This window comes from Wyeomyia smithii, chromosome 3 (assembly GCF_029784165.1).
Source record: "Wyeomyia smithii strain HCP4-BCI-WySm-NY-G18 chromosome 3, ASM2978416v1, whole genome shotgun sequence".
Classification (NCBI taxonomy): domain Eukaryota; kingdom Metazoa; phylum Arthropoda; class Insecta; order Diptera; family Culicidae; genus Wyeomyia; species Wyeomyia smithii.
Window position 1 is genome coordinate 36,852,178 of NC_073696.1, and position 25,507 is coordinate 36,877,684.

Here is a 25,507-nt window from a genome sequence, read left to right on the forward strand (position 1 = left end):
CGCTAAGATTGCTACAGCTCGTCCATCCTGACTCTTCTGTTGACCACAACAGTTAGCGTATTACATTTGTGCTCATCGTTTGTTTTACTTTCTACTTATCCTATCGTTACAATCACTTTTTAAATGTTCATTTGTTTTCAAACTTATGTTTTCCCATCGTACAATAATTAATCTTCATCAATGTATTCTACATTATCCTCTGATTCTGAGAATTCGATTTCATTGGGGTTCGCTCTCTTATACAATCGTAAATTACTTGGATCGAAAACGCCCTCGAATCGACGATTCGACACTTGATAACCGTCAATATCTGAAATTATATAGCGATTACGATGAAGAACCTTTTTCACGACGTAAGGCCCTTTAAATTTAGGCTTCAGTTTACTTCTCTCACCAACAGGCTTAACCGACCGAATTGAAACGAGATCACCTTCGCAATATCGCGTATCAACTTTGCTCCGCTGATCATATTGTTGCTTATTATAACTTTGCAACTTCTTAATATTCTGTAAAGCGTTTCCTCTAATCCCGATTATATCTCTTTCGCAGTTTTCATCCAACTCTTCGACGTAAGCTGTTAAATCTGCAGTAACGCTACGTTTTTGCAGTACACCGTAAAGCAAACGTGACGGTATGTCGCCAATTGAACGTTTAAATGTGTTATTTAGTAAATACTCTGCCTCCACAAGTAAATTATCCCATTCCTTAGCTTGCTCTTCCACTAACTTACTGAGTAACGGTATCACTGTTCGATTATAACGCTCTATCTGCCCATTTGCCTGCGGACAGGCCGTTGCTACTAATTGGTGTCGTAATTCGTTATCTACTACAAAGTCTGCAAACTGTTTAGACGTAAACGCGCTTCCTCTATCTGTAACCAAAGACATTGGTGTCGAATAGGCAATAAAATAAGATTTTAAATGCTTCATCACCTCACGCGAGTTTGTAGTTTTAGTTTGATATAGTTTCAAGTATTTTGTAAATGCATCGATTACTGCGAAAATGTGAACATTTTTACCTTTAGTTAATACTAAAGGTCCTACACATCCGCGTGGATCGTTTGGAACGGCTTATTACACTTTTCTACTGTTTGTAGCGGTCCATCTAATCTTTTCAACTTCGGGTTGAACGCAATACAAGTTGTGCATTTCTCGATATGGTCCTTAAGCTTTGCTCGCATCTTTGGAAACCAATAAGATCGCTTTATAAGTTCACTCACTTTATCGATACCGAAATGTCCAAGATTGTTATAAAATTTGAACATAACCGATTGTTCCATAGACTCGGGGATATACAAAAGTAATCGTTTCTTGTATTTACGGAAAACAAGATTATCGCGAATTTCGTAGTCATTATTTTCACCATCATCTACAAGCGATTTTATTCTAGCTATATTCGCATCCGTGATCTGATTAACATATAACGCGTTTTCGAAAATGTTATTCAACTCTAGATCTTCGTCGATTGCGTAACAGCTCATCCGCGACAACGCATCGACATGCTGCATCTTCGGACCTGCGCGATGCTCGATTTCGAAATCAAACTGATCTAAGAATAATGCCCAACGAGCGATTTTGGCATTGACTTCCTTTTTAGCGAGAGTAGCTTTCAACGAATTGCAGTCGGTAACGATTTTAAAATGTATCCCGAATAGATAGACACGAAATCTTTTAACACTATACACGATCGCCAAAGTTTCTAGTTCGAACGAATGTAAAACCGACTCGGCCGCTGTCGTTTTACGAGAAAAATACATTACTGGATGGAATCGATTATCGCACGTTTGACGCTGCATCAAAATTCCTCCGAAACCACTAGCTGACGCGTCTGTGTGCAACTGGGTTTCCAACGCTGGCGAATAGATGCTCAAAACGGGTTTTGATATTAACGCGCTTTTCAATAATTCAAAAGCCTCGAAATGTTTTGCTTCAAAATTGAATCTTTTATCGTGCCTGTTCATCAACTCATATAACGGATTCGCGGTTTGGTTGAAACGGCAGATAAATTTCCGAAAGTAGCTCATCAAACCTAAAAATCGTTGCAGAGCCTTTTCAGTTGTCGGAACTGGAAAGTTCATCACGTTTTCGATATGATGATCACAAGGACGAATACTATTATGAGAAACCTCATAACCTAGAAATTCTATTTGCGTTTTTATGAAAGAACACTTCTTTAAATTCAACTGTATATGATTATCGGATAAGGTTTGAAATATTCGCGAAAGCAAACCAAGATGCTCATTAATATTAGTTGAACTAAGCAGTATATCGTCTATAAACGTAATTATTTCACCGGATCTAATAAATTCATCTAAAACTTTTGTTACGTATCTCGATAATATTGCGGGAGAAATCGCATAACCGAACGGTAGTTCATTGAACTCATATTGACCACTCTTTGTTATAAACGACGTATACTTCTTCGAATCTTCGGCAATATCAACGTGATAAAAACCATTTTTCATATCGAGCGAGGTAAAATATTTGCGTCCCTGTAATTTACTTATCTGATCTTCAATAATTGGTAGAGAAAAATGGTTTCTTTCAACAAGTTTGTTCAACGGTTTAAAATTAACACACAAACGATAATCTCCACTCTTCTTGCGGGTTAGAACAACACGGCTGGAGTATGGCGACTCACTTTCACGTATTATTTCCCTGGCTAGCAAATCATCAACAATTTTATTCTGCTCTTTACGTTCATAGTCACTCAATCGTAGAGGAGTTGAATTGAAATACCGATCTTCTTTCAATTTAATATCGACACAATACTTCACAAGCGGCTCATTTAGTTTATCGCGATTCAAATAATCAGTTTCGAAAAGTGCATACACCTTATCGTTGAGTAATCTTGTTTCAACTGTATCACCTACATCAAGATCGACCTTATCGTCCACGAAAAGAGTCTCAACTGGGCCGTCAAAAACATTCTTGATCGCAACATTCTCAAAGCCGGACTCACTTTCACTTTGAGCGCGCACAAATACCAAGCTATCGATGTTGTTTTCTTCGAAGAATCTTCGACCCAAGATCATATCCATTTTCATGGTGTGATCTGAAACCACTGTCAAGTTAGCAATATGAACATTCGAGTCAATAATCACTTTTGTCGAATACGAGCCTACAATATCGATTTTCGAATCATTCGCTCCTACTAAACCTTCGTTACTACTAACAACGATATTACGTTCATTCGTAAAACAACTTTGCTTAATAAGACTCACTGGGCATCCTGAATCTGCTAATGCCTCCAACCTTCGCATCTTGTTTTCGATAATTACATCAATCTGCACGAGGGAATCTCTATTCACCCCCAAAAACTTCTCACCGTTCACGATTGGATATGCCGATGGAAAACTGCTTGCCGCCGGTTTGGTAGACGCCGCCGAATCTGCTTGATTCTCATTTTCCTTGCGTTTGAAACATCTCTATGAGGTGAACCAGCCGCCGGCTGAAAACCTCAAAAATATAGACAAAAAAAACATCTCTCCTCATCGTGTCCCACATTGTTACATACAGTACACCGTGGTCGTCGTTGTGGTTGTGGGCAGTTTACCGATATATGTCCCGAACCGTGACAATTGTAGCATTCATCCTTGTTGTTCTTCTTCGTCGGACTTCGGTTTTCAGCGGAGTTGTCGCTCACTTTATTCTCGTCGTGTTGTTTTTTCTCTGCTGCTGCTCCCATATTTTGTTTACCGTTAAAGTTTTTCGGAATGTAACTTCGTCGCTTGCACATTTCCAGATTCGATTCACAATAACGAATATGTTCGAGCAAACTGAATATAGACGCAAATTGGCGAGTAGAAACACTACTGTACAGCGGATCATATGAAAGACCACTAATTACGTACTTAATAATTGCGCTGCTGCTCAATCGTCCTTTCTGGCCCAAAGCGTTAATTCGAAACACGTAATTGTCGTAGGATTCCTTCGGATCTTTTACACATTTACTCAATTTACGGTGAATATCGGCTTCATCCTCTTGATCCGGAAAAGCAAAACGAATAAGCTCCTTCAAATCCGTCCAAGAGACGATATTATGACGAGCTCCGAGATACCATTGATACGCTGCTCCTGACAAACGACAAGTAGCGTAAAGTAATGTCGATTTCACCGACCACTCATATAGTTCCTGATAATGATCCAATCAGATGTCTGAATCCAATCAGAAACACCGCTTCCTTCTCTAAATACGGGTATAAGCTGTTTTAGCTCTTCGGGGTGGAAATGTCGTTCGCTCGCTTTCCTTTCGACGGGATTATTCATTGGCGATGGAAATTGTTGTTCTTCATCGTTGCCATCTGAATCGTTTGGTGTTGCCTCCAGCTTCGATCTACGCCTCGCACTTCTTCTCGGCATTTCGCTTGCTCGTAGAAAAATCGTTAAATCGGGCTAGAGTTACGCCACCATGCCGTTCCGCTTACTGTATCGCGACAACTTTTTCGAAAGAGAACATTCGAATTATTTCCGATTCGCGCGCCGGTAACCGATTGGAAGACCAAAAGACTTAAGGTCTATCCCACTTCTAAAATGTTGTGGTAATAAGATTATATAAAAAAGCACATTTCCTACTTTTAGCATAAAGAAAACTTTATTAAACTGCTCTGGTCGATAATCGTGTCGAGAATGATTCTCAAAAACGCAGAACGCTCACGGAAGCACTTTACGTAGTTGTAACGCAGATCATCTGTGCGTTTGACGCAAGGTAGACGGCAGTGTGTCCAGTATCGCTAAGATTGCTACAATTATATTCAAATACTACGAAACTCGCTGGAAAATCCGACGATCGACTCGTCGCTCCCGATTTTTCTCTGCATGCACAATATAGACTGTTCCGAAAATTATAAATACATCTTCTTTCTTGAATAAAACTAAAAATACAAGATTTTTCGGGTCATTTTATTCTGAAATATAGATAATAAGTGTTTTCTTTCCAGTTTCAATTCAAGTTGGGATTATTTTTCGTAGGATACGCGAGTTCTCTAACTTTTCTCCTAACACTACTCATAGGCTTTTGTACAGTGTGTTCTCCGACCATTTTTACCACCTTAAGCCAATCTTTTTTAAATTTTTCAACATTGTCCGCTGGTTTGACATATTTCCTCAGCTTTGCCTTGGTCAAAGCCCAAAAAGTTTCAATAGGGCGAATTTCAGGGCAGTTTGGAGGATTCATCTCCTTTGAGACACATGTGACATTATTTGTTTTATACCACCCTAGTGCATCCTTAGAGTAATGGCAGGAAGCAAGATCGGGCCAAAAGATTGGAGGATTGTTATGCTGCTTAACCATGGGTAACAACCTTTTCTGCAAACACTCTTTCACGTAAATTTTACCATTCATTGTGTCATTCGTAATGGATGGACGAGATATTTTCCCACATTCACAAATGGCCTGCCAAACCATTACCTTCTTGCCGAATTTTTCGGTGTAAATGGCTTTAACTGGTCCAGGGACATCCTCTCCCTTCGAGGATGTATAAAATTGCGGTCCTGGCAGAGTCTTATAGTCCAGTTTTATGTAGGTTTCGTCATCCATCATAACACACCCCATTTTTTGGTCAGAAGTTTGTCATAAAGCTTCCGAGCTCTCGGTTTCACAGATTCAGCTTGGTTTGGATTTCGTTTTGGCTGCTTCTGCTTTCAACCCACATCTCGCCACATCTCGTACTGATACTGAAGGATGCCGCTTGTAGTATTCCTCAACCTTTTTGTCCATTGTGGGATCAACAGGCCCGGGTTTTCTACCACGTCTTGTTGCATCAGTAAATGTGCACTCTTCACAATACTTCCGCAATGCGGTTTGAACTGCTCCGACACTTATACCTTCTTCTCTGGCTAATTTTCTTATAGAAAGATCACTCACGGTGCCCCATTTGTGCATAATTCGCTTTCTTTGCTCGGGAGAAAGGCCACGCATTTTCGAAATTTCGCACTAAATGTTAGAAAAAATGACAGCATCTGTTTCTTTTGGATGCAAACAACAGGACGCAGCCAACGTTTGGTTGAATACGTTATTTGAAATGACAGTTGATCGTAAGTGTATTTATAATTATCGGAACGGTCTATAGAATAGTGCTGGATAGCGACAACAGTAAGATCCATATTGATCAACATGTAATGTTTCTGTTTCTATTATATTAGAAAGTAAAACAATGCCAATAGACCACTTTACGTGACGTTTCGTGAATAGGTCTATGGTGATTTCTAGGCCAGGTCTCACTAATACAGGCTTAGTCGTGTATCCTTATAAAATCGATTTGTTTTCAACCAAAAAATCAGCTCATATTCAATTTCGAAAAATACTTCACTTATGAATCCTAGTTCATTAGTGTTACCAGTTTTAACAAACTTTGTTTTAGTGGAAAAATAGATGAAACAAAACTAAAAATCTAAAATAAAAAAATAAAAAAGTTCGAGGCAGGAGGAAATTTTTAGTTACCACCAGCGTGTCGATTATTTGCAATCAAAAATAAAACTTGTACATATTGGTAAAATCGACCACTAGTATTATGCATTAGGTTGAAAATTGGAGTTGTCGACTAGCGACATTCGATTTTACTCTCATACCGTACATCATACTTAACGTCGGAAGTAGTGCGCTGTATAGCGCATCTGATTTGCTATACAGCGCGTTACTTCCGACGTTAGGTATAATGTACGGTATGAGAGAAAAATCGAATGTCGCTAGTCGACAACTCCAATTTTCAACCTTATGCATAATATTGTCGCTGCCGCACTACTCTGCAAATCGCTGGTGAGTCCAGCGACGCGAAGATTTCTAGCGACGTCATTTTGTATGATTATTTCTCGCACAGTACAATGCAGTTTTAATTTTCTTTGATTAAATTGACATAGTTTTGCGACTAGAAAACAATCAAAACTATAAGAAAATATTACAGTAGCATATTTCGGGACATTTTATGTTGAATCAAAGACTACATTATATTAAAATACTACGAAATTCGCTGGAAAATTCTTGTCAGACGAGCGACCCGTCGCTTCCGATTTTTCTCTGCCTCCACAATACTAGCGCAGATAGGAAGGTCTATAGAGCTTTCTACGCTAGATCTCACCAATACAGGCTTAGTCTGTATCCTAATAAAATCGATTTGTTTTCAACCAAAAAATCAGCTGATATTCAATTTCGAAAAATATTGCACTTATGAATCCTAGTTCATTAGTGTTACCTATGTTTTAACAAACTTTGTTTTAGTGGAAAACCAGATGAAATACAACTAAAAATCGGCTTACAACTTGAATAAAAGCTCGGGGCAGGAGGATTTTTTGACGTAGAGTACGTCTTACGGCAACAATTACAGGAACCCAATTTCAATACAGGGATCCAATTTCAAAACCGACAACATCGAGAGCGTCACAAAAATTGTCCAATTTCGAACGTTATAAACCCAGTCAGTTTCCAACCGATTTCTGTCATTTTTGCAGCAATCGATTGGAAAATCATTTGAGCACCCGTCCAAATGAAGAAAATTGTAATCTGATTGTTCAAACTAGTGTAATATTGAAAATTGTTGAACAATGTCGAAACGCAAATGTCGATTTTTGATTGGTCGCTTGCTGCCTTTCCCTAAATAGGACGACAGAATGGAGTACCTAGTTAGCCGGAAATGCACTCTTTGGGCTATATAAGAGACTGTTTCTCCTCAAGCAAATCAGTTTACTAGCAGCAGGCAGCAGCATCGGACATCAACACCGATGGCAGTAGGCGAAGGCAGCGTGGATCAGCAGCGAGCAACAGCGGCGGTGGTAGTGGTTAGCTGCAGTCCTACCTCTTTCAGTTCGGCTCCCCTTCGATCTGAATTGGACCCCACCAGCGGTAATCCGATTCAGATATCTTTGGGCAAATACAACCCGAAACTGAAAGAGACTCGCACCGCCAGGTGGATTGAGAAGCCACCATCATCCTGCGTATGTATATACAGGGTGTATGTACATAACGTGTGAATATTGAAAGCGTGTGTCCCTAATTGTGTGTGTGGCTTGCTTTAAAGCATGTGTGTATGTTTATGGCCTGTATACATGCCTGTAGCGCGTGTGTGCATGTTTATAGCCCGTGCGGCACCGCCACCACCACACCACCTCCATCGCCACCACCTCCGCCACCACCGCTAACGCCAAAGTAAAGCGATTCCAAACTTATGACGGGTAGTGTAATTGCTAACAAATCACCTCATGTAGAATTTGATTATCACTGTGAATCATTCAAAACTAAATAAAAAATTTGCCATGTTGAAAAAGTATTCACTTGTCAATAAATGGCATTGACAAACACAATTAACCTCGAAGTTTATCTGAAGAATTAACCCCAATTCAGTGTATTCCCAAACCTATTCCAAGAAATACATTGGCATAAGAAAGGCTATCGTATTCTACGTTACCTCTGCGGTCATGTCTTATAAACAACCTCTTCAACTTTTTTTTGTTACTACCAGCGTGTTGATTATTTGCAACCAAAATAAAACTTGTATTAGTGAAATCGACCACTAATACTAGCGCAGATAGGAAGGTCTATGGAATTAATTGATATATCGATAACGTTATCATAAAAACCGTATTAATATTATAAAAGCGCAAACTGGCAACTTTGAACAGAACGAAAACATCATTCGGCGAACAGAAGTCGGAGAGTATTCGTGGAAAAACCGTAATTTTGCCAGATCCTCATTGAATAATAGACAATTGTGTAGCACGGTACGTCGTGAACTAATCCTTAAAAGTTTCATTATTACAAATAGTATATACTCGACTCGTGTTACTGTATGCTGTTAAGCCGAGCCGTGAGAATGGTTGTCCGACATCATGTTAAAAGCTGGGAGGAATTCACCCAGCTTGCTCAAAGCCTGGAAGGAAACGGTGAACCGGTACACGTTCTCTTTACCGGCGATAAGGACGAAAAAGGAGACAGCTGGTGTCCATACTGCGTAAAGGGTGAGTACCCGAAACTTTTGTCATAGTTACTAGGTATATACTTGTGCGACATGTGAGAAGTATATGAGTTTCTTTTGAATTATTTTTATTACTCCCAAGGGTCTTATAATGATAAGGCTAACACTATTTGCTAATGAGTTTGAATTCCCTGATATGAAAATGTTATCATGTCAAGAGTATTAGAACAGCTCGTAGTCGGCAGCGAGGATAAAAAATTTGCTTTTAGTTTTTGAGTCACCAGATATAATTGACGCCTTTAAACATTAAATTGTATTTGTGCCGTGTCAAATAAATGATATATGAGGAAAAAAAAGAGTATTAGAACGATAAGGGCAGAGATGGCTATAACTATCGATACAAGTAACCATTATCGAACGAATATTGAATAATTTAAACTTTCTTCGTGTTTTCAGCGGCGCCGGTTGTGGAAGAAGCACTTAAGGAAGCTCCTGAGAAAAGTCACTTCATCGCAGTGGAGATAGATCGTCCATTGTATGTATTGTAATGTTGCGGTGTCATGCTGGACTAAACGATGACATCATCAGAAATAATGACATCATTAGTTCTACGTCATCATTAGTCCCGCACGTTTTAACTATTGAAATGCAAATAATCTGATAACGTATATTATTTTATCTGTCTACCTTTTAGCTGGAAAGATCTGAACAATCCATATCGCAAAGATCCCCGTACCAATCTTGTATTTCTCCCAACGCTGCTTCGCTGGAAATCTCCACAACGTTTGGATGGTGAGCGGGTTTCAAATAAGGATCTCGTGGAAATGCTGCTGTCTGACGAGGACTAACGTGTTAGGGGAAATAAACAGTGCAAGATAAGTTCTTAGGACATCATTTGATATACACACAACATGATACAAGTTTAAAGTTCAACGTACATTGCCAAAATTTGGTTCCGCTTTGATAAATGTTTTGAGACATACTAGAAATGCTTGAGATTTTCCCACTGAGAACAGCCCATTTAGCCAATGTTGTGAAATGTTAATCTAAGATAACGAAAATTTCACAAAAAAACACGTTTTCTTTTCTCAAGTCAAAATTGTATTTATATAGTACGAACCGCCGGAGCATAGCTCATTCCAAAATTCACTAATAGTTGCTCTTATACTTCTTGATCTCGATCATAATCACATGAATATTCACCAGCTGGGCCCTCGCACTGGGCGTTAACAGCTTATAAAACTTGTGGTAATACTGAACCAGCTGGGCCAATGCTAACTGCAACAGCTGTGATCCAGTCACCAGCGAAGGAAACGACAGAAACACCTCTCGATTCAATTCATCCAACGATTTTTTCCAGTTGGCCGAGAAACTGGCGACCAGCTGCAACGAACGACGTTCCTGCCGTTTAAATTCCTCTGTCTGTTCTTTTTCCAACATATGCTCGCAGTCTTTCACATACTGTATGATGCCACCAAGATGCGGAGCAAGGATTTCTTCCACGTACTCTGCACTTCGTGTGCTCAGCAACTCCCGGAATGCTTCAGCCTCTTTCGAATTGTCCCTTGTTCGTTCCATCAGCACACCGAGCACAAGATCATAATTATTGATGAGATAGATAAGCTGTTCTTTGCGAGTAGTAAAAATAGCTGCCATTCTTAGCATAAAACATTTGACCTCTTCCTGCAGCTCCAGCAAAAGATGACTAACCAGTTCGTTTGGAAAATTTTCCGAAATACCCACTATTGCGGCGGAAAATTCCGCATAACGTCGAGTGATCTAGAAGTCAAACATAAATTTATTATTGGAAACAACAATAATTACGCTAGCAGAGCTTACGTGGTGTGGTCCCGTTTCTTTGGAAAACTTTGTTGGGTCACATTCTTGAATGCTTTGAATATTCATTCTGAAGACCTGCTCGAATCGTGGCCAGATCACTGCCTGTAGGTTATCCCAGTACCTGAAATATTCGAAAAAAGCTATCTCTTCGTTCATACAGTGATATATTTGTGGATTTACCGATCCAATGCTGGAACGCAACGTTTGTGGCACATCAACTGATACCGTAGGCAAAGCTGAATGCAGAGAAACAACGCAATCGTGTCGAAGCAATCTTGAACGTATGTTTCTAATGTTTTCTGTCAAGAAACAATTATCTTATAGTTCTTCACGTAAATATAAGAAACTAAAAAACAATCAACTCACAATCAACATCGCCATAGTCTTTCCCATGATCTGATTAAACAATTCCTGGGCTTGGGGACCGCGAACGATGAAAAATTCCGTCACAAACAGATACTCGCGACATGCGTTGTCAACCAAGGCATACTGTTCCGATCGGAACAATGCTTCGAAGGGATAGCGAGTCTTCTGCTGAGCGTGTGGAACGATAATGGGTGCCTCCAGTTGCTGGTTCAGGACGTCTCCTCGGTCTCCGATAGAAAATACTGTACTTTTATTCTTCAGCGAACTGGCTTTGGAAAAAATGCTGCGTGTCACCGTATCCTCTAGTCCCATTAGGTCGTCCTTCGAAACAGCTTCCTCGAAGCGAAGCGCACTCAGCCGAGTCGAATAACTCTTGAAATAACTGTAATAAATTTTACCCATCGTGTCGATGTATTCATTGCAGATTTCCTGCGCTACTGAACGCTCATTGCACAGAATGAATTCAAAGAAAAATTTATACTTTAGCATCGCATTCTGTGGAATCTGATAATTTGTCATAGGTTTACGGAATTTATAGATCTGCTCCATTAGGTATACCCGAAGTTTACTTATTGCTTTAATTTTCAACTTCTGCAGCACGTCATTAACATCCTGTGACGACTTGGACTCTTTGAAACTGAGTTCTTTCATTAGGGTCAGCTTATGATTAAGCTCATTAAGATGTGTCAAAAAGTCTTTATCGGTTACTGAGCTGTCCATGATTGTACTGAAAATGTAGTTGTTTTAATTTCTTTATTACCAACAAAAAAGCATACAAAAATACTAACGAAATCATCTCCTCTGGAACGGCCATATCCTCGATGAACTGCGATAGTTGAGCCCTAATCGATTGCCGATTGGTTAACTGCACCGACATCGAAACGGATTTCCGCTGCAGCGTTGTAATTTCAGTGCTGATGTTATTCAACGCACCCTGGATATCCATCAGCATCGATTCCATGCGCTCCAAAATATTGGAAGTATTCCCAATCTGGTTGTGCAGATTGGCGATATTTTGGCTCTCCTTGATGTAATCCTCAATGGAACGGTTCTCGACCTCCATGAATTCCTTCTCGATTTGGGCCGAATATTGGCGCAGATCGGTTCCGGTTTGCAGAATTTCCTGCACTTCATCGTCTTCAATCTGGTCGCCAGGCGGAACGCAGCTGGACATGCTTTTTGCGCTCATTCAATCAGCGCTGTTCACCAAAATCTTTATTTTTTCTTTCGATTTTGCAAATATGACCACGTAACAAAACAAAACAGGAATTTGTTTTGTTGTTAACTGTCAAGTTACAGAGCTGCCAGCTCGAATTTTTGTTTCAAACTTAATTTTTATTTGAAGAAATTTCAGATTATTCAAATAATATCTCTTATTTACGGATTAATCTCTCCCTATTTCTCACAAGTTTCATGTTACTTTTGTCAGTAATGTTGATTATGACCATTTTTGCCAATAACGTTGATTATGACCATTATGACGATTATGACCGAGCAGAAAACGCAAAAAACTCATATTTGCTATTCTCCGCATGTCTGGCATTTCTAGCAACTTTATTCAGTGGTTCAGTCACCTTATCAGCACTGGCTAAACGGCTTTAACCGCTCAGTTATATTATTAGATTTCAGTGTTTTGTAAAATAAATTGTTTATTGTTTAATTGCGTGTAACTAGCATCGTTAATATGTCCTGCTCAGCAGAAGAAATTGCAGAAAAACGAAGAATCGCTATCGAAAGACTAAACGCTCGGAAGAATGCAGCTGCAAACGGTTGCAAACCGAATCCCGCCCAAAATCCTGCAGAATCCAACAAGCGTACCTTCACACTCCCGCCAAAGCAGTTGCAAGTTGTCGCGGCACACAGCAGTAGTGCTTTCTATGGTAAAAGTAATACGAATAGTTCCTACGAATCGAAAGTCAAAGAACAGCCATTCTCCAGTGGAAAACTTAGAACATCTTTCAATGACGCACGCCTTCAATCACAACCCTATTCACGTCCTAATGGTCAAAACGCGAAATATAACGGAACCCCCGGAAAGGTGGCCCCAGTATTCATTCGAACCGTCACTTGCACATGCGCATTAGTTGCTGAAACACGGTTTGTTGTGCAAACATCCGCGTTCAACGAACAGCTTATTGATGTGTTTAAAAGTATACCTTCAAAGCAATACGGTAAGTATTTTCTCACAAGTTTTTGAGAGATTATCTAATTCTTTTATATTATCAACAGATGCCACGTCGAAATCCTGGACGTTCGCTATCCAGGATTACTCACTAGTACAAGAAAGAGTAACCGCACTGAATCCACACGTTACCATAGGTCCTTTACCGGGGTTCATCCTTCGTCTGTTTGGTAAAGGCCCCCATTCCAAACCAAACCGTAACTGTTTGAATGCGGTTGATCCAGCGCTTGTTAAAAGTTTGTTGGAATTTCAAAAGGAAGGCGTTTGTTTTGCTATCGATAAAGGAGGTCGAGCTCTGATAGCGGATGAAATGGGTTTGGGCAAGACTTACCAAGCGATTGCTGTGGCAGATTTCTACAAAGAAAATTGGCCACTATTAGTTTGCACAACAGCAAGTACCAGAGATGTGTGGGCTGCTAAAATAAGGGAACTTTTGCATTATGTTCCGGTGCATAACATCGTGACCCTACAGTCCGGTCAAGACTACATTGGCGATGCCAACATTTTAATTTCTAGTTACTCACTAATGGAAAAATGTGCTGACAAACTACTGGAGCGGGGCTTCGGGTTTATTATAATGGATGAGTCACATACGCTTAAGAATTTTAAGGCAAAATGCACATCGGTGGCGCAGGAGCTGGCACGGAAGGCGAAACGGGTTATACTTTTGTCTGGAACCCCAGCGCTATCACGGCCGGTTGAGTTATTCACTCAGCTGCATATGCTGGATAGAAACTTTTTCCAGTTCAAGGAGTACAGTACGAGGTACTGCGCTGGAAAGCAGACAAATTTTGGATGGGATGCTAGCGGGCAGTCTAACTTGGCTGAGCTTAACATATTGCTGGCGGCGAAGTTCATGATACGACGTACCAAACAGGAAGTGATGAACCAGCTGACTGAGAAAAATCGAGAAACTGTGATACTAGATCCTGCCCTGTTAGGTAAGGATGAAGAGACTGAGGGGAATCTTAACAGTTACGCTGCAGATTACTCTATGAGCAAAGGGCGCGAGAGGGAAGAAATTCTGTTTAAATATTACAACGTTACATCAGATGTGAAAGCACCGGCGGTTTGGTACATACTTTTGAATACCACTAATCCGTTCAATAAATAAGAATGCTTTATTTTTAGTGCTTATCTTAAGAAACTCCTAAAGGAGAAGCAAAAGTTCATTATCTTTGCCCATCACATCTCCATGTTGGACGCAATCTGTAAGCAACTTAACAAACAGAAGATTGACCACATTCGGATAGACGGTACGACTAGGTCCGATTTAAGATCGGTAAGTCTTGGAAGATTTGATTGTATTTCATTGCATACAATGTGTTTTTCTTTCTCATCTAGCAACTGGTTAAAAAATTTCAAACCAAAGATTCTTGCAGAGCGGCTGTGTTATCACTGAAGGCCTGTAACGCCGGAATAACGCTTACAGCAGCTCAAATGGTTATATTTGCCGAACTGGACTGGAATCCAAGTGTAGGTTGATTTTGTACTCTACCTTTCATTACGTCTTCTAGTGTTGTATTCTTTACAGACATTGGCTCAGGCGGAAAGTCGAGCGCACCGAATCGGACAGCAGAGCGACGTAACTGTACGGTACCTACTAGCCAAGGGAACTGCCGATGACATCATATGGACGATGTTGCAGAAAAAACAGGACATTCTTACCAAAGCGGGGTTATGTAACGAGGATTTTTCGGACTCGACTCATGTGGACGCACCTTGTTCGAGTGGAAATATTGAACCGTTCTTAGTTAAGATTAATAACAACAGTGAAACAACAGAAAACGCTTGCGTAAACCAATCTACAGCCCCAGACAAACACGATAGGAAAGAATTCCAGGATCTGCTGGATGACGGAGAGGATGATGATTTGGCAGGAATGAACTTTTAAGTGAATTGTTTTTGTTTTCGATCAGTTTATTGTAAATTAAAAAAAACAGTTAAATAAGGGGATTTTTCAGTAGCTCATATTGAGTAATGAAGCTGGCTATTAATTCACTGTCCAGTCGAGATTTGGCACGCTCGAAAAGTAATTGCATCTTTTTGGGAGAACCGTGTTCACGCTCGAAATTGATATAGTCGATCCAAACGTCTGGACTTGTACCACCAAAGTACTGGGTAATGTTTTCATGCACCAACCGTAACTGATCCAAATCCGGTTGCACCTGCAGTAACTCTAGCTCGGACATTTTCCGGTGAAGCTCTAAACAGGAAATACAGTTTCGCTGCATTTGCCGATACCCGTTACGGGCGTCCTCTATGTTTTTCGTTACCATCAGATAGTTCAGAAAAAGCGGTTGAAAATGCTGCGAAATTTCCGGAGCCGACTGTTGGGTGGCTTCATGGAAAACTTTTTGCAACTTTTGCGAAAGAAGCGGCTGAGTTTCAAAATACTGACACCGTACAATCCAAAGCGGGAGAGTGTTCTGAGCAGCACACATTCCTGCAGCTTGCTTGAAGAGTACATCGAACTCATCTGCGGATGTTTCATTCCAGACGGCATACTTTAAACGCAGTTCCCACAGTTCACCAGAACTAGGGTAAGTATCCAGCGCTTTCTGGAATACTTCCGCTATAAACGACTCACGTGGCTTATCAGAGTGGGTTAAAAGCTTGAGATACTCAATAAACTTTTGTTCATCCAAGAAATTTCTACTGTAGGCATTTTTGAATGCTTCTGCTAAAGCTTTTCGTCGAAGTTTTGGATAACTTGACATATCTTCATTAATCTGCAACATCGCATCTATGTAATAAGTCCACATTTGTATTGTCGGTAACGATTCCACAGCAGTTTCATACATCTGAATACACCTCTTTAGGCATTCCTCGAAAGTACTGTCCAATTTTTCGCAAGTCCTCTCGACAAGATATGAGTCTTCGTAGGCTAACTGAGCAAGGGTGTGCCACATTAGTTCTTTACCAGCGAAAGTTCTTTTCATTTCTTCCAGGACATTTTTTCCAAAACTTCTACCTGCTTTAACTTGCTTCAAACAGGCGATCAACTCTATGAAAAAATCCAAATCCTGTTCCCTGTTTTTGTAATGTTCATTAATCAGTTGAACGCACTCTAAAGCTTTGCATAGCTCTGGATTCGATTTTTCTAAATCTCCTCGCTCTTCGATTTGCGCTGCTACTTTGTCTGCCTCTTTTAACATTAGATCCAAAAAGCACACGAACATTTCTCGAGAGTCTGGGTGCCTCTGTAAGCCACGGAACATAAAGTGCTTGGTTCGTTCCAAGTTTTCCATTTGTGTATATTCCCACTTGGCAGCACTCATCCATGCCGCAGGTTTATCTCCGTGAAAATTTAGCATCTTATCCAGCGCTCGAGAAGCCTCAATCTTACAATTATTCTGTTTACAATGTTTAAGATAATGTACCCAAAGTCGGTACTCGCCAGAAAAACGATCCATGGCACGTTTGTACAGCATCTTGATCCGATTCTGTATACTATGCTCTAGGCTATGCAATCCATCACGAACCCGAAGCTTCTTTCGGCGTACCTTCAGCAGCTCCAGTAAGCTGGTTTCGAACACGATATAGTTGATGTAATCCGTGAGTTCCTTTGCGCGCCGCTCGATACGATGTTCGTGCTGGAACCGCTTGTTTTTTATTTCCCGTATTTCATCCGCGGTAAACAGTTTCAGATGTTTCATAAACTCATACTCGTGGATCGAAAGCTCGCGACGTTTTTCAATAAACTCGCTCATTTTAGGAGGATTTACAACACAAGAATATCAAATAACAATATTGTTTAGTGCGAATTTCAGTTTATAAAACCGATCGACAGAACACGTGTGGAAAGGAAAATATTGCGTTTCTGGGTTGCCAGATTGTTATGTAAATACTTTGCTTTTCACGTCTACAGCTTTTAAAGTTTCCCAAAATTTGAATATTACTTTAAACTGCACACACCACACACAAGTGTATCCTTTTATCAATTTAAGTATAACTAACGATATCATAATTATCGACTATAAAATAATTTTTTTTAAGCTTTGACGAATTTTAAACAAACATAATTATGTAAAAATAACTTGTGATATATTTGCATTAAACATTTTAAATCCGTATATATGGCAGCGCTGTACAGTATGTTTACCATGTTTACGGGCGAACGTCAAGCAAACATTGTGTCGTTTTAATTTTTATTATGAAGTAGTGCTACACCAGAGCAACACCTACACGTTGCTTGTACCCGAATGAAATACACTAAGGTTTCTATGCGGTTTTTACGCCGATTTCGGAATTAACGCAGTATTTTTGTATACGGGCTTAGGAAGTTACGCGAATTTCGGAATTACCGCGTTTTTTTCACGCGGATTTCCCAGTGAAGTCATTTTTACGCGGTATGTTTTCATTGATTTTTTAGTATCAAATTATTCATTTGGAGTGTTTACATTTGTGTATGAGTTTACTTAATCCAATTACTGAATATTAACTGATTTGGCTCAACCATTTCATTTTTTTCTTCGTTTTCAGCTCGATTTGCATGCGAAAATAACACCACATACGTAACACTGGCGTTTTTTTTCTAGTACACGTTGCCCCGTAGTACTCCGTACCTCGCCCTGTCAAACTGCTCGATAAATAATGAACCAAATGAATTTTCCTTTTCTCGGCCTTATCGAGCCCCAAAGAAAATCCCATACGGAACTGTCAAAAAGTTATTTACAAAATCAATGCAGCATTTTTCGAGTAGGAACGAGACAAATGCAGGGCTGCGCAGGTACTAAGCAAAGCCTTGTTGCTACATTTCGATTCGGAACTTGACCTTCTGTTAACTATACACAGACTTCGCAGCCAACCGTTAAGTGTACAGGACAATTGCGGGGCTAGCGCTACGATCCTTTTGACACCAACAGTCTCTCCCGAGTCGAGACTCGAACCTACGACGACTGACTTGTTAGGCCAGCATCGTACCTCAAGACCAGCTGGGGAGGCGTACACTGCCGCAGGTACACTGCCTTCAAAAATAACTCAAACAGTGATTTTATTCAGGGTGTGGTACCATTCGAGTAGTTCATTTTGTACCAACTTTTTTGGAAGATTTCTTCCTGAGTGCTACCACAGATAACAGACATCCAAGCTAGAACAAAAAACTCCAGAAATCGTGTGTAAGATTTCAAACTTTTACTCGTTTGGAATGCTAACGACATCTTTCTGCAACTTGCGACTCTAACCAGTTTAGTGATGGCAGCGCTGGATTACAGTCAAAGCTGCCAGACGCATGAACATTATCACAAAGTATAGAGTCGCTGTTTTTGCAATGATATAACATTGATTTTGTAAGGTGGGTGTTTTATTTTCAAATCAACATTAAAACTAACATATTTATCGTAAATATAAGCTGGGAAGGAATAAAATTGTCGATTGTGTACAAATTACGACTGCTCGAAATTTCTACATTAAAAACCGCAACCCTTCTTATTGCGAGAATATCGAAAAAAGCTGTAAAACTATCGATTTTATTAAATCGTTGACTACTAAGTGTTCTTAGCGCCACCATACTGCGTATTGCGACATGCTAAAAACCGTTGAATCTTTTTACACATGAAGCGAAACTAGCTTGGATGTCTGTTATCTGTGGTGTTACGTATGTCTTATGTATGTGATAACACTGCTATTAAGTCTTTTTCGAAAGCATTTGGCAGAAATAATTAAAAAACGTTTAGCAAATAAAGTTTTTTAACGCGGATTCCGGAATTCACGCGTTTTTTACGCGGATTGCGAAATTCACGCAGTTTTATTTTAGGCGGATTTGTTGCGCTTCGTATTCCCCGCGTAAAAAAGACTTTAGTGTATTGCGTAGTTGGAAAACACCAATACAGCTACAAATATTATCAAACGCCATGTAAAACAATTCAGTTACACACACTAATGTAACTCCAAAGAAAACGTTCGTTAATTTTGTTAAAGTTAAAGTGCCCAAACCCCAGGTATCTTGATTAAAATGTTGCACCCTTTTTTAATTAAAAATATGCTGGTTTCAGTGGTCATTATTTTACATCCGATTCATTTGAAACTTGATGCTTGTTAATGTTGAAAATTGATCAAAAGTTTCAAGGTTGTACTACCAGAAGGCATGCTATGAATCAAATTGAACGATTCTATCTTTCGCTCCATTCCGCCTGAAAGCAGAACGCAAATATTCCAACGTTGGCTTGAACCGCTTGAATAGGCTACTAATAAAACGATCTTCAAAGCAGCATATATTTCTGCTGAGTTTATTTTTAACTATCACGTTACGAAGATAACCTCCAAATATGTTCACCGCGAACATCCGGCGTGGCTGTATTACTGCCAAATAAAACAATTCCAAAAACGTACTGTAGATATTCATTCCATTGGAATGAAAAACAATTATGAAGCTTTATTTCTCTTAACAACTAATATTGAAGTTTTATACATATACAAATCTATTTAGCCTTCACAAACTGACCCGGCTTAGTCTTGTTTTTCTTCTTATTGGGATTTTTCGCCTGCTGCTGTTTCGGTTTTCCTTTCTTGGGTCCAGCGGTCTTACCGGCTTCAGGGGACAATTTAGCTTGTTTCGCTTTCGGTTCATCATCGTCCTCCTGCTTTTTTGCCTTGCGTTTCTTTTTCTTCTTTTCGCCATCGGTTTTCTTCGGCTTGGCATGTTCAACATGAACCTTTCTGCCGCCTAGCATTTCATTGTCCAATTTAAGAGCTTTCTCTACACCGGCGAGGTCTGCAAACTTGATGAAAGCGTATCCACGGTTTTTTATAATTCGAACATCTTTCACTTCCCCAGCCTTGGCGAAGAATTCCGCCAGTTCTTCCTTGGTAGCATCGTACTTTATATGGCCCACGAAAACGGTAGTACCTACGTCTTCCTCTTGTTTCGCTGCCGGTTTGACTTCCGGTTCAGCTGCGTCTTCCTCGTCGGAATTATCATCTACCTGTTGGTCACTTCCCTCATTCATCTCCTCGTCAGCGTCAGATTCCTCCGCCAGATCCTCATCTTCTTCTTCGCTTTCGGGTGCCGGCAACGGAACCTTCCTTTTTTCCGCTGTTTTTTCCGTTTTCGATTTCTGAGCCTTATTTTTCACTGCCATTTTTGACTAATGTACCTCCTGCACAGATGTACGAACACTAAATAGTAATGTTGCTTCAAGACAATAATGCTATTTATACTACAGGTAAAGTAGTGGCCGGTTGAACTGTAGGGTTATTAAACAATTTTATTTAAAAACACATTTTTAACACATAATATACTACGCACCTTCAACACGTGTTTTCCAAAAAATATACAACGCTCTATCGAATCCACTGTCAAAGTGATCTGAGTAGAGTAGGCTTGTTTGGTCGACTTATGCTATTTTTCATGCTGTATATGTATGTTGCATCGTTTTTATCGTTTTAAACGACCGAAAGCACTAGTTTCAGGGTCTTTTCAATATTATGTGTCATGAGAATATTACGTAAAATTTTGGATTCTCTGTAAGACTATGTGTTCTGTGTGTGAAAATCATGCAACCGATTGAATGGATGAAGATAAACGAATTATTCAGAGTCTCAGGCTTGGCATTATTGATTTCGAATTCATTTGATCGGACAAGACAGGTTAGAATCTAGGTTAAAATTCCATATCAAATGAATTCTATGCCAAATGACAACTCTGTCTAACGCGATTCTCTCCAATTTGAATAAAACTTCTCACCAGTCTTAAAAAAGATATAACGAATTACTTGGAGTGCTTTTATCCCATTAGTTACAAATTACCTTTTAAGTGTTTTAGACAAAACACCTTTTATAACAAAAAATAATAAGAAGACGAGGAAAAAACTTCCGTTATGTTTGGGATTGTTCTGGGGCCTCAAATGGAAACAAACAAAAAGTTGTGGTTCTAGCCTGAGAGTCAGGTTTTCATTTTTTCATATAACGATGACCCCTAGGATGACCCACTCTATAATGTTCCATCCCGAAAAAGAACATCACAAAACCTTTAAAACTGCTGCTATTGTACCTAGTTATACTATAATTTGATATTTTTTTTATTATAAATATATCAATACATCAATTTTACATGAATATGTGAAAAAAAAATCAATTTTACCTCAAAATCATTGTCTAGGACAATAAAAAACGTTGTTTTCACCATTACCTTAACAGCAAATTTCCCGGAATTTTTTTCATACATTTAGAAGTCGGTGGTGGATTCAACAAAAAAAACGTTGTTGAAACATGGTAACGACAAAAACAGTAACAATTTTATTTTTTCAATGGTTACAATGAATATTATAATTATTTTGAATAATATTAAAAATATTGAATAATATGGTATATTTTTCCGGGTATGCATGTTAAATGATATTCAATCAAATTGTCACCAATCATACCAATTATTACGTTATATTCAAATACCCTCCGAAAAGACACAATTACGACGTTATGAAATGTTACTCAAACGTTTGAATCATATTTCAACAACTGTCAAAGCGCGAAATGAAAATAGTCGACCCTTGGAAAACAATCACGAGTAAATATAAAAATATTTTGATATTAAATGATTCAGATAAGTTACTCGTTTCCATTTCGTGCAGTAGAGTCAACCTAGTCAACAGACAGCTCAGGAGAGTTCCTGTTTGTCCGACGGATTCACCGATGTCGGATAGCGAGACATCGAATGCTTCCTATGAGTTGACCTTGTTCGATATTGCCTGGGAGGATGTCCTGTATGCCATACTATTTCCACTATTATCACTGAAAGATCTGTTTAACCTACGCTGTTGTTCCCGGATATGTAAACAGCTGGTAGATGATGGATTTTATCACATTCGGGATGTAAATCTTTCGGGAAACAATTCCCCCCGTATCGAGATAGCGTTTCAGGTTTTATCACGGAGTTGCAGAAACGTTCGAACGGTGAATTTGGCTAAATGCAACTGGTTACGAGATGACGATCTGAGTAGATTTCTTAGGACAAACACAAAGATACGGAAAATCAATTTAAGTGAGTGTCCTCACATATCTACGGCTTCGTTGCAGCCAATTATCATTGACTGCAAAGATTTGCTGGTATTGAAATTAGCTCGATGCAACTGGCTCACAATTGGGGCGATGGAGGCCCTAACGCTTCACCATTCGCAAATTCAGGAACTGGATATTTCATACTGCAGCTCTTTGAGCGAGCGATGCATCACGATATTCTTACACAACTGTCGGCTGATTAGAACGCTTTCACTGGCATATATTCCAAGTGTCACGGATAATTTACTGTATTCAATAGCGAAGAATTCAAAAGCCATGAAACACTTGAATATTATCGGTTGCCAGATGACGACGGATCGGGGTGTAGGGTAAGAATAATATATATTGTATACTGGGGAAGATTAATAAGTTTCTATTTGTAGTGCCATTTCGCTTTACTGTACTCAACTGGAGTCGCTGATGGTACGCGATTGTCCTTACATCACAGAGCGCAGTTTAGCGTTACTACGTGGACGCGTCTTCATTGACCGTTCCCGGGATTACCAGCAACAGCTCAACATAGCGCCTAACGTAGGCCTTCCTAGGCTATTTTTACAAGTTTAATAACAGAATTGGCCCCGCGTGATATAATTTTAGTTGAAATGCTTTCTACATAAATTTGAAGATTAATATTCATGTGTATAGTGTCGTAGACTAGGTGTTAATGGTTTTCGTCCAAATAAGATTAATAATCTAATTAAAATTCAATGTGATGTTTTATATGGAATATATTGGTGAAATATGTTATGCAGTATCTTTTTTTGTTTCTTGCTCATTTCATGACATCCATTATTTTTATTCACTGCAATAAGTTAACGTCCTTGTATTTAGTTCAATCTACATCGCTTGAACTCGATTGGTTTTGTACGAATGTCGATTATGTCCGCTTGCTTACTATTTTGAAACCTATAGTTGGCTCGAGATAATCATATACTTATTGAACCATTTATTATCTGTTATCCACATCAACTTATATTCTATATTCGAACTATATCATACCATACAGTTTGATTCTGCGTAATAAATAAAAATATTGGAGCCATATTTGTCAGCATGAAAATCCGGGATTCTTTTGTTACAATACTACATTAAAATAGCAATAGCCCCTCGTTCTTATAGCACCCCCATGAAAACATCTCGCGCTATAAAAAGAATGACGTATAAATCGATTAACCAGATGTCACATTTTTCTTCTTTTCGTCGTTGCAGGGTCATATGACATCGAGAGATCAAGTGACTGAGTGTAGCTGTGCGAAAAAATTAAAAATTCTGGTTAAATTGTAAGTATTCTTTTGAAAAAGCAGGATAAAAATGGGCGTTGAACCGTTTAACATTAACTGTCGGCATAGCTCATCGTAGACGATCTGCAGGATGCGGTACACACTCGGATACACTTTCGCAACATCACTGGTCTCAGTGTCAACAGTGCTGATCCTGTACCATGTCCTTACGGGTAAAGGTGAGCGAGTCAGCGTTGGCTGGTTCTTGGAGGAGACCTCACCGTACATGTGGGCTACTCTAGGAATTGCGTTTGCCGTTGCCCTTTCCGTGGTGGGAGCTGCTATGGGAATCCATACGACAGGAGTCAGCATTGTTGGAGGTGGTGTCAAGGCTCCCAGGATTAAAACTAAAAATTTGATTTCCGTTATCTTCTGCGAAGCGGTTGCCATTTATGGTTTGATTACTGCCATTGTACTTTCTGGTATGCTGGACAGCTTTTCCTGGACTACGATTACGGCCAATGAGACCATCCGGAACAACAACTGGTTCTCCGGTTATGTAATGTTCGGTGCCGGACTGGCTGTCGGTTTAGTTAATCTGTTCTGTGGTATTGCCGTTGGTATCGTGGGTTCAGGTGCCGCACTTGCTGATGCTGCAAATTCAACACTTTTCGTTAAGATTTTGATTGTGGAAATCTTCGGTTCCGCTATTGGCTTGTTTGGACTGATCGTGGGCATTTACATGACTTCTAAAGTCAAGATGGGTGACAAGGATTAAAGTGTAGCATATGTTGGAGTACGTTCATTATATTCTTAGTAAGCAAGGTAAGTTTAAAAGTTTTATGTAGTTTGCCGGTGATTTTAATTTGATATTTTATTCTTTTTTGCAGTGAAATATTGTAGCGCCCCAAAGTCATCCTAAATAATCGAGTGCTGTGCTCGCATATTTTCTCAATGTGTAACCAGAACACACGGCCATTCCAATTCTATGAATAAAACGCACTTTCAAACTATCAGCTGTAAATGGCGCATAAAAATATCGGGTATTTCCGTAGATCATCCTTTCTGTTTGTAACGTTTCGCTGCTACCTGTTTAAAAACGAACATTTCGACTTCTAACTTCAAACAACACGGTGATCATCTTTTTGTTTTTTATTTTGTTATGTGACGGATTTCGCGCTAACTGGACCAGATGTTGGCAGCACGCTCTCAGAATCCAAAGAAACTTCGTAGTTGTGTAGGCCTTACTAACGAAGCAACTTTGCATACTTCGTTTTTCAAATCATTTTCTAGACTTACATTTAAAAAGAGCTGTGATTTTTTTTTTAAAATCCATTTATCTGAATAATGACTAGAGATAGAGAAAATTTGTCAAGGAATGATTTTAGGCAAGTTGTCTGCAATCTTAAAAAATCTTCAGCCCTTTTCAAATATCAATCTAAATAAATTTTTGAAAAATTAAGTTGAATGAAGTTAGAAAAAAAAAATGAAAAAGTAAAATTGTTTAGTTTGGAAGGCCTTTTCTCACAAACTTTTATTGGATTCTGAGAAGGTGCTGCCAACATCTGGTCGAGTTGGCGCGAAATTCTATGTTAAAAATTATGTACATATGTATCGAGACTTACGGCCTCGTTATAGAAAACAAGGTATATCGTTTTTCTTTCGATTGAATGATAAGATATCGAAACGAAATACGATATGCACTATTCAATAACAAGGTTATTAAGCTTGTTCAATGGTTTAAGCTATTATAAATGTAAAGAGTATCAAATTGTGTGTAACGAATTCCTCGGAAACTATTCCCAAGAAAATAAAACACCGAAGCTTTTTCCCCAGAACACAAAATCCCAGAATGTACCAATCACCAGAAAACTGCTACCCAGAAAGTACTAATCCCCAGAAAGTTATTACCCAGAATGAACCAATGCCCAGAAAACTATTTAAACTATGTTAAAGCAAGGTTTCGCTACCGTTTTTAAATTAGCCTATGTCTCTGGA

The 25,507-nt window shown here is 39.3% G+C and overlaps 7 protein-coding genes across 9 annotated transcripts; 4 read left to right on the forward strand and 3 right to left on the reverse strand.

Annotated features, from left to right (window-relative positions):
- The first annotated feature begins 8,601 nt into the window (after positions 1–8,601).
- Positions 8,602–9,894, forward strand: LOC129729877 (thioredoxin domain-containing protein 17). The gene is made up of 3 exons (XM_055688747.1): positions 8,602–8,948; positions 9,362–9,440; positions 9,600–9,894. Exons 1-3 carry the CDS (start codon positions 8,780–8,782, stop codon positions 9,751–9,753), a joined length of 402 nt encoding a protein of 133 aa, XP_055544722.1. The 5' UTR covers positions 8,602–8,779; the 3' UTR covers positions 9,754–9,894.
- Positions 9,895–9,984: 90 nt separating this feature from the next.
- LOC129729875 (vacuolar protein sorting-associated protein 52 homolog) lies at positions 9,985–12,406 on the reverse strand. Its single transcript, XM_055688744.1, has 5 exons — positions 11,899–12,406; positions 11,111–11,837; positions 10,925–11,043; positions 10,745–10,865; positions 9,985–10,684 (listed from the first exon to the last, which is right to left on the reverse strand). Exons 1-5 carry the CDS (start codon positions 12,297–12,299, stop codon positions 10,055–10,057), a joined length of 1,998 nt encoding a protein of 665 aa, XP_055544719.1. The 5' UTR covers positions 12,300–12,406; the 3' UTR covers positions 9,985–10,054.
- On the forward strand, positions 12,005–15,243 carry LOC129729874 (SWI/SNF-related matrix-associated actin-dependent regulator of chromatin subfamily A-like protein 1). Its single transcript, XM_055688743.1, has 5 exons — positions 12,005–13,281; positions 13,340–14,366; positions 14,424–14,574; positions 14,637–14,768; positions 14,827–15,243. The coding sequence occupies exons 1-5, from the start codon at positions 12,795–12,797 to the stop codon at positions 15,184–15,186; spliced, it is 2,157 nt and encodes a 718-aa protein (XP_055544718.1). The 5' UTR covers positions 12,005–12,794; the 3' UTR covers positions 15,187–15,243.
- Positions 15,198–17,792, reverse strand: LOC129729876 (U3 small nucleolar RNA-associated protein 6 homolog). Its single transcript, XM_055688746.1, has one exon. The coding sequence runs from the start codon at positions 17,003–17,005 to the stop codon at positions 15,236–15,238; it is 1,770 nt and encodes a 589-aa protein (XP_055544721.1). The 5' UTR covers positions 17,006–17,792; the 3' UTR covers positions 15,198–15,235.
- Positions 17,793–19,622: 1,830 nt separating this feature from the next.
- On the reverse strand, positions 19,623–20,645 carry LOC129728759 (nucleolin-like). The gene is made up of 2 exons (XM_055687212.1): positions 20,542–20,645; positions 19,623–20,479 (listed from the first exon to the last, which is right to left on the reverse strand). The coding sequence occupies exon 2, from the start codon at positions 20,372–20,374 to the stop codon at positions 19,715–19,717; it is 660 nt and encodes a 219-aa protein (XP_055543187.1). The 5' UTR covers positions 20,375–20,479; positions 20,542–20,645; the 3' UTR covers positions 19,623–19,714.
- Positions 20,646–21,739: 1,094 nt separating this feature from the next.
- On the forward strand, positions 21,740–23,043 carry LOC129729519 (F-box/LRR-repeat protein 15). Of its 2 annotated transcripts, none has more exons than XM_055688148.1 (3): positions 21,740–21,798; positions 21,863–22,618; positions 22,673–23,043. In XM_055688148.1, exons 2-3 carry the CDS (start codon positions 21,924–21,926, stop codon positions 22,851–22,853), a joined length of 876 nt encoding a protein of 291 aa, XP_055544123.1. In that variant the 5' UTR covers positions 21,740–21,798; positions 21,863–21,923; the 3' UTR covers positions 22,854–23,043. The 2 variants fall into 2 exon arrangements, with proteins under 2 accessions (XP_055544123.1, XP_055544124.1); XM_055688149.1 differs by having other exon boundaries at positions 21,743–21,798; positions 21,866–22,618.
- Positions 23,044–23,482: 439 nt separating this feature from the next.
- Positions 23,483–25,354, forward strand: LOC129731689 (V-type proton ATPase 21 kDa proteolipid subunit c''). Of its 2 annotated transcripts, none has more exons than XM_055691884.1 (3): positions 23,483–23,569; positions 23,639–24,334; positions 24,400–25,354. In XM_055691884.1, the coding sequence occupies exon 2, from the start codon at positions 23,661–23,663 to the stop codon at positions 24,285–24,287; it is 627 nt and encodes a 208-aa protein (XP_055547859.1). In that variant the 5' UTR covers positions 23,483–23,569; positions 23,639–23,660; the 3' UTR covers positions 24,288–24,334; positions 24,400–25,354. The 2 variants fall into 2 exon arrangements, with proteins under 2 accessions (XP_055547859.1, XP_055547860.1); XM_055691885.1 differs by having other exon boundaries at positions 23,497–23,569; positions 23,649–24,334.
- The last annotated feature ends 153 nt before the right edge of the window (positions 25,355–25,507 follow it).

Excerpts from the sequence above, each read along its gene's own strand:
- LOC129729877 (XM_055688747.1), top strand. The coding sequence starts at position 8,780 with ATGCTGTTAAGCCGAGCCGTGAGAATGGTTGTCCGACATCATGTTAAA. Across the intron at positions 8,949-9,361 it reads GTGTCCATACTGCGTAAAGG|CGGCGCCGGTTGTGGAAGAA; the intron begins GTGAGTACCCGA and ends TCGTGTTTTCAG. Across the intron at positions 9,441-9,599 it reads GTGGAGATAGATCGTCCATT|CTGGAAAGATCTGAACAATC; the intron begins GTATGTATTGTA and ends TCTACCTTTTAG.
- LOC129729876 (XM_055688746.1), bottom strand. The coding sequence starts at position 17,005 with ATGAGCGAGTTTATTGAAAAACGTCGCGAGCTTTCGATCCACGAGTAT.
- LOC129729875 (XM_055688744.1), bottom strand. The coding sequence starts at position 12,299 with ATGAGCGCAAAAAGCATGTCCAGCTGCGTTCCGCCTGGCGACCAGATT. Across the intron at positions 10,866-10,924 it reads TGCGTTCCAGCATTGGATCG|GTACTGGGATAACCTACAGG; the intron begins GTAAATCCACAA and ends CGAATATTTCAG. Across the intron at positions 10,685-10,744 it reads AAGAAACGGGACCACACCAC|ATCACTCGACGTTATGCGGA; the intron begins GTAAGCTCTGCT and ends TTTGACTTCTAG.
- LOC129729519 (XM_055688148.1), top strand. The coding sequence starts at position 21,924 with ATGTCGGATAGCGAGACATCGAATGCTTCCTATGAGTTGACCTTGTTC. Across the intron at positions 22,619-22,672 it reads ACGACGGATCGGGGTGTAGG|TGCCATTTCGCTTTACTGTA; the intron begins GTAAGAATAATA and ends TTCTATTTGTAG.
- LOC129729874 (XM_055688743.1), top strand. The coding sequence starts at position 12,795 with ATGTCCTGCTCAGCAGAAGAAATTGCAGAAAAACGAAGAATCGCTATC. Across the intron at positions 14,367-14,423 it reads GTGAAAGCACCGGCGGTTTG|TGCTTATCTTAAGAAACTCC; the intron begins GTACATACTTTT and ends CTTTATTTTTAG. Across the intron at positions 14,575-14,636 it reads CTAGGTCCGATTTAAGATCG|CAACTGGTTAAAAAATTTCA; the intron begins GTAAGTCTTGGA and ends TTTCTCATCTAG.
- LOC129728759 (XM_055687212.1), bottom strand. The coding sequence starts at position 20,374 with ATGGCAGTGAAAAATAAGGCTCAGAAATCGAAAACGGAAAAAACAGCG.
- LOC129731689 (XM_055691884.1), top strand. The coding sequence starts at position 23,661 with ATGCGGTACACACTCGGATACACTTTCGCAACATCACTGGTCTCAGTG.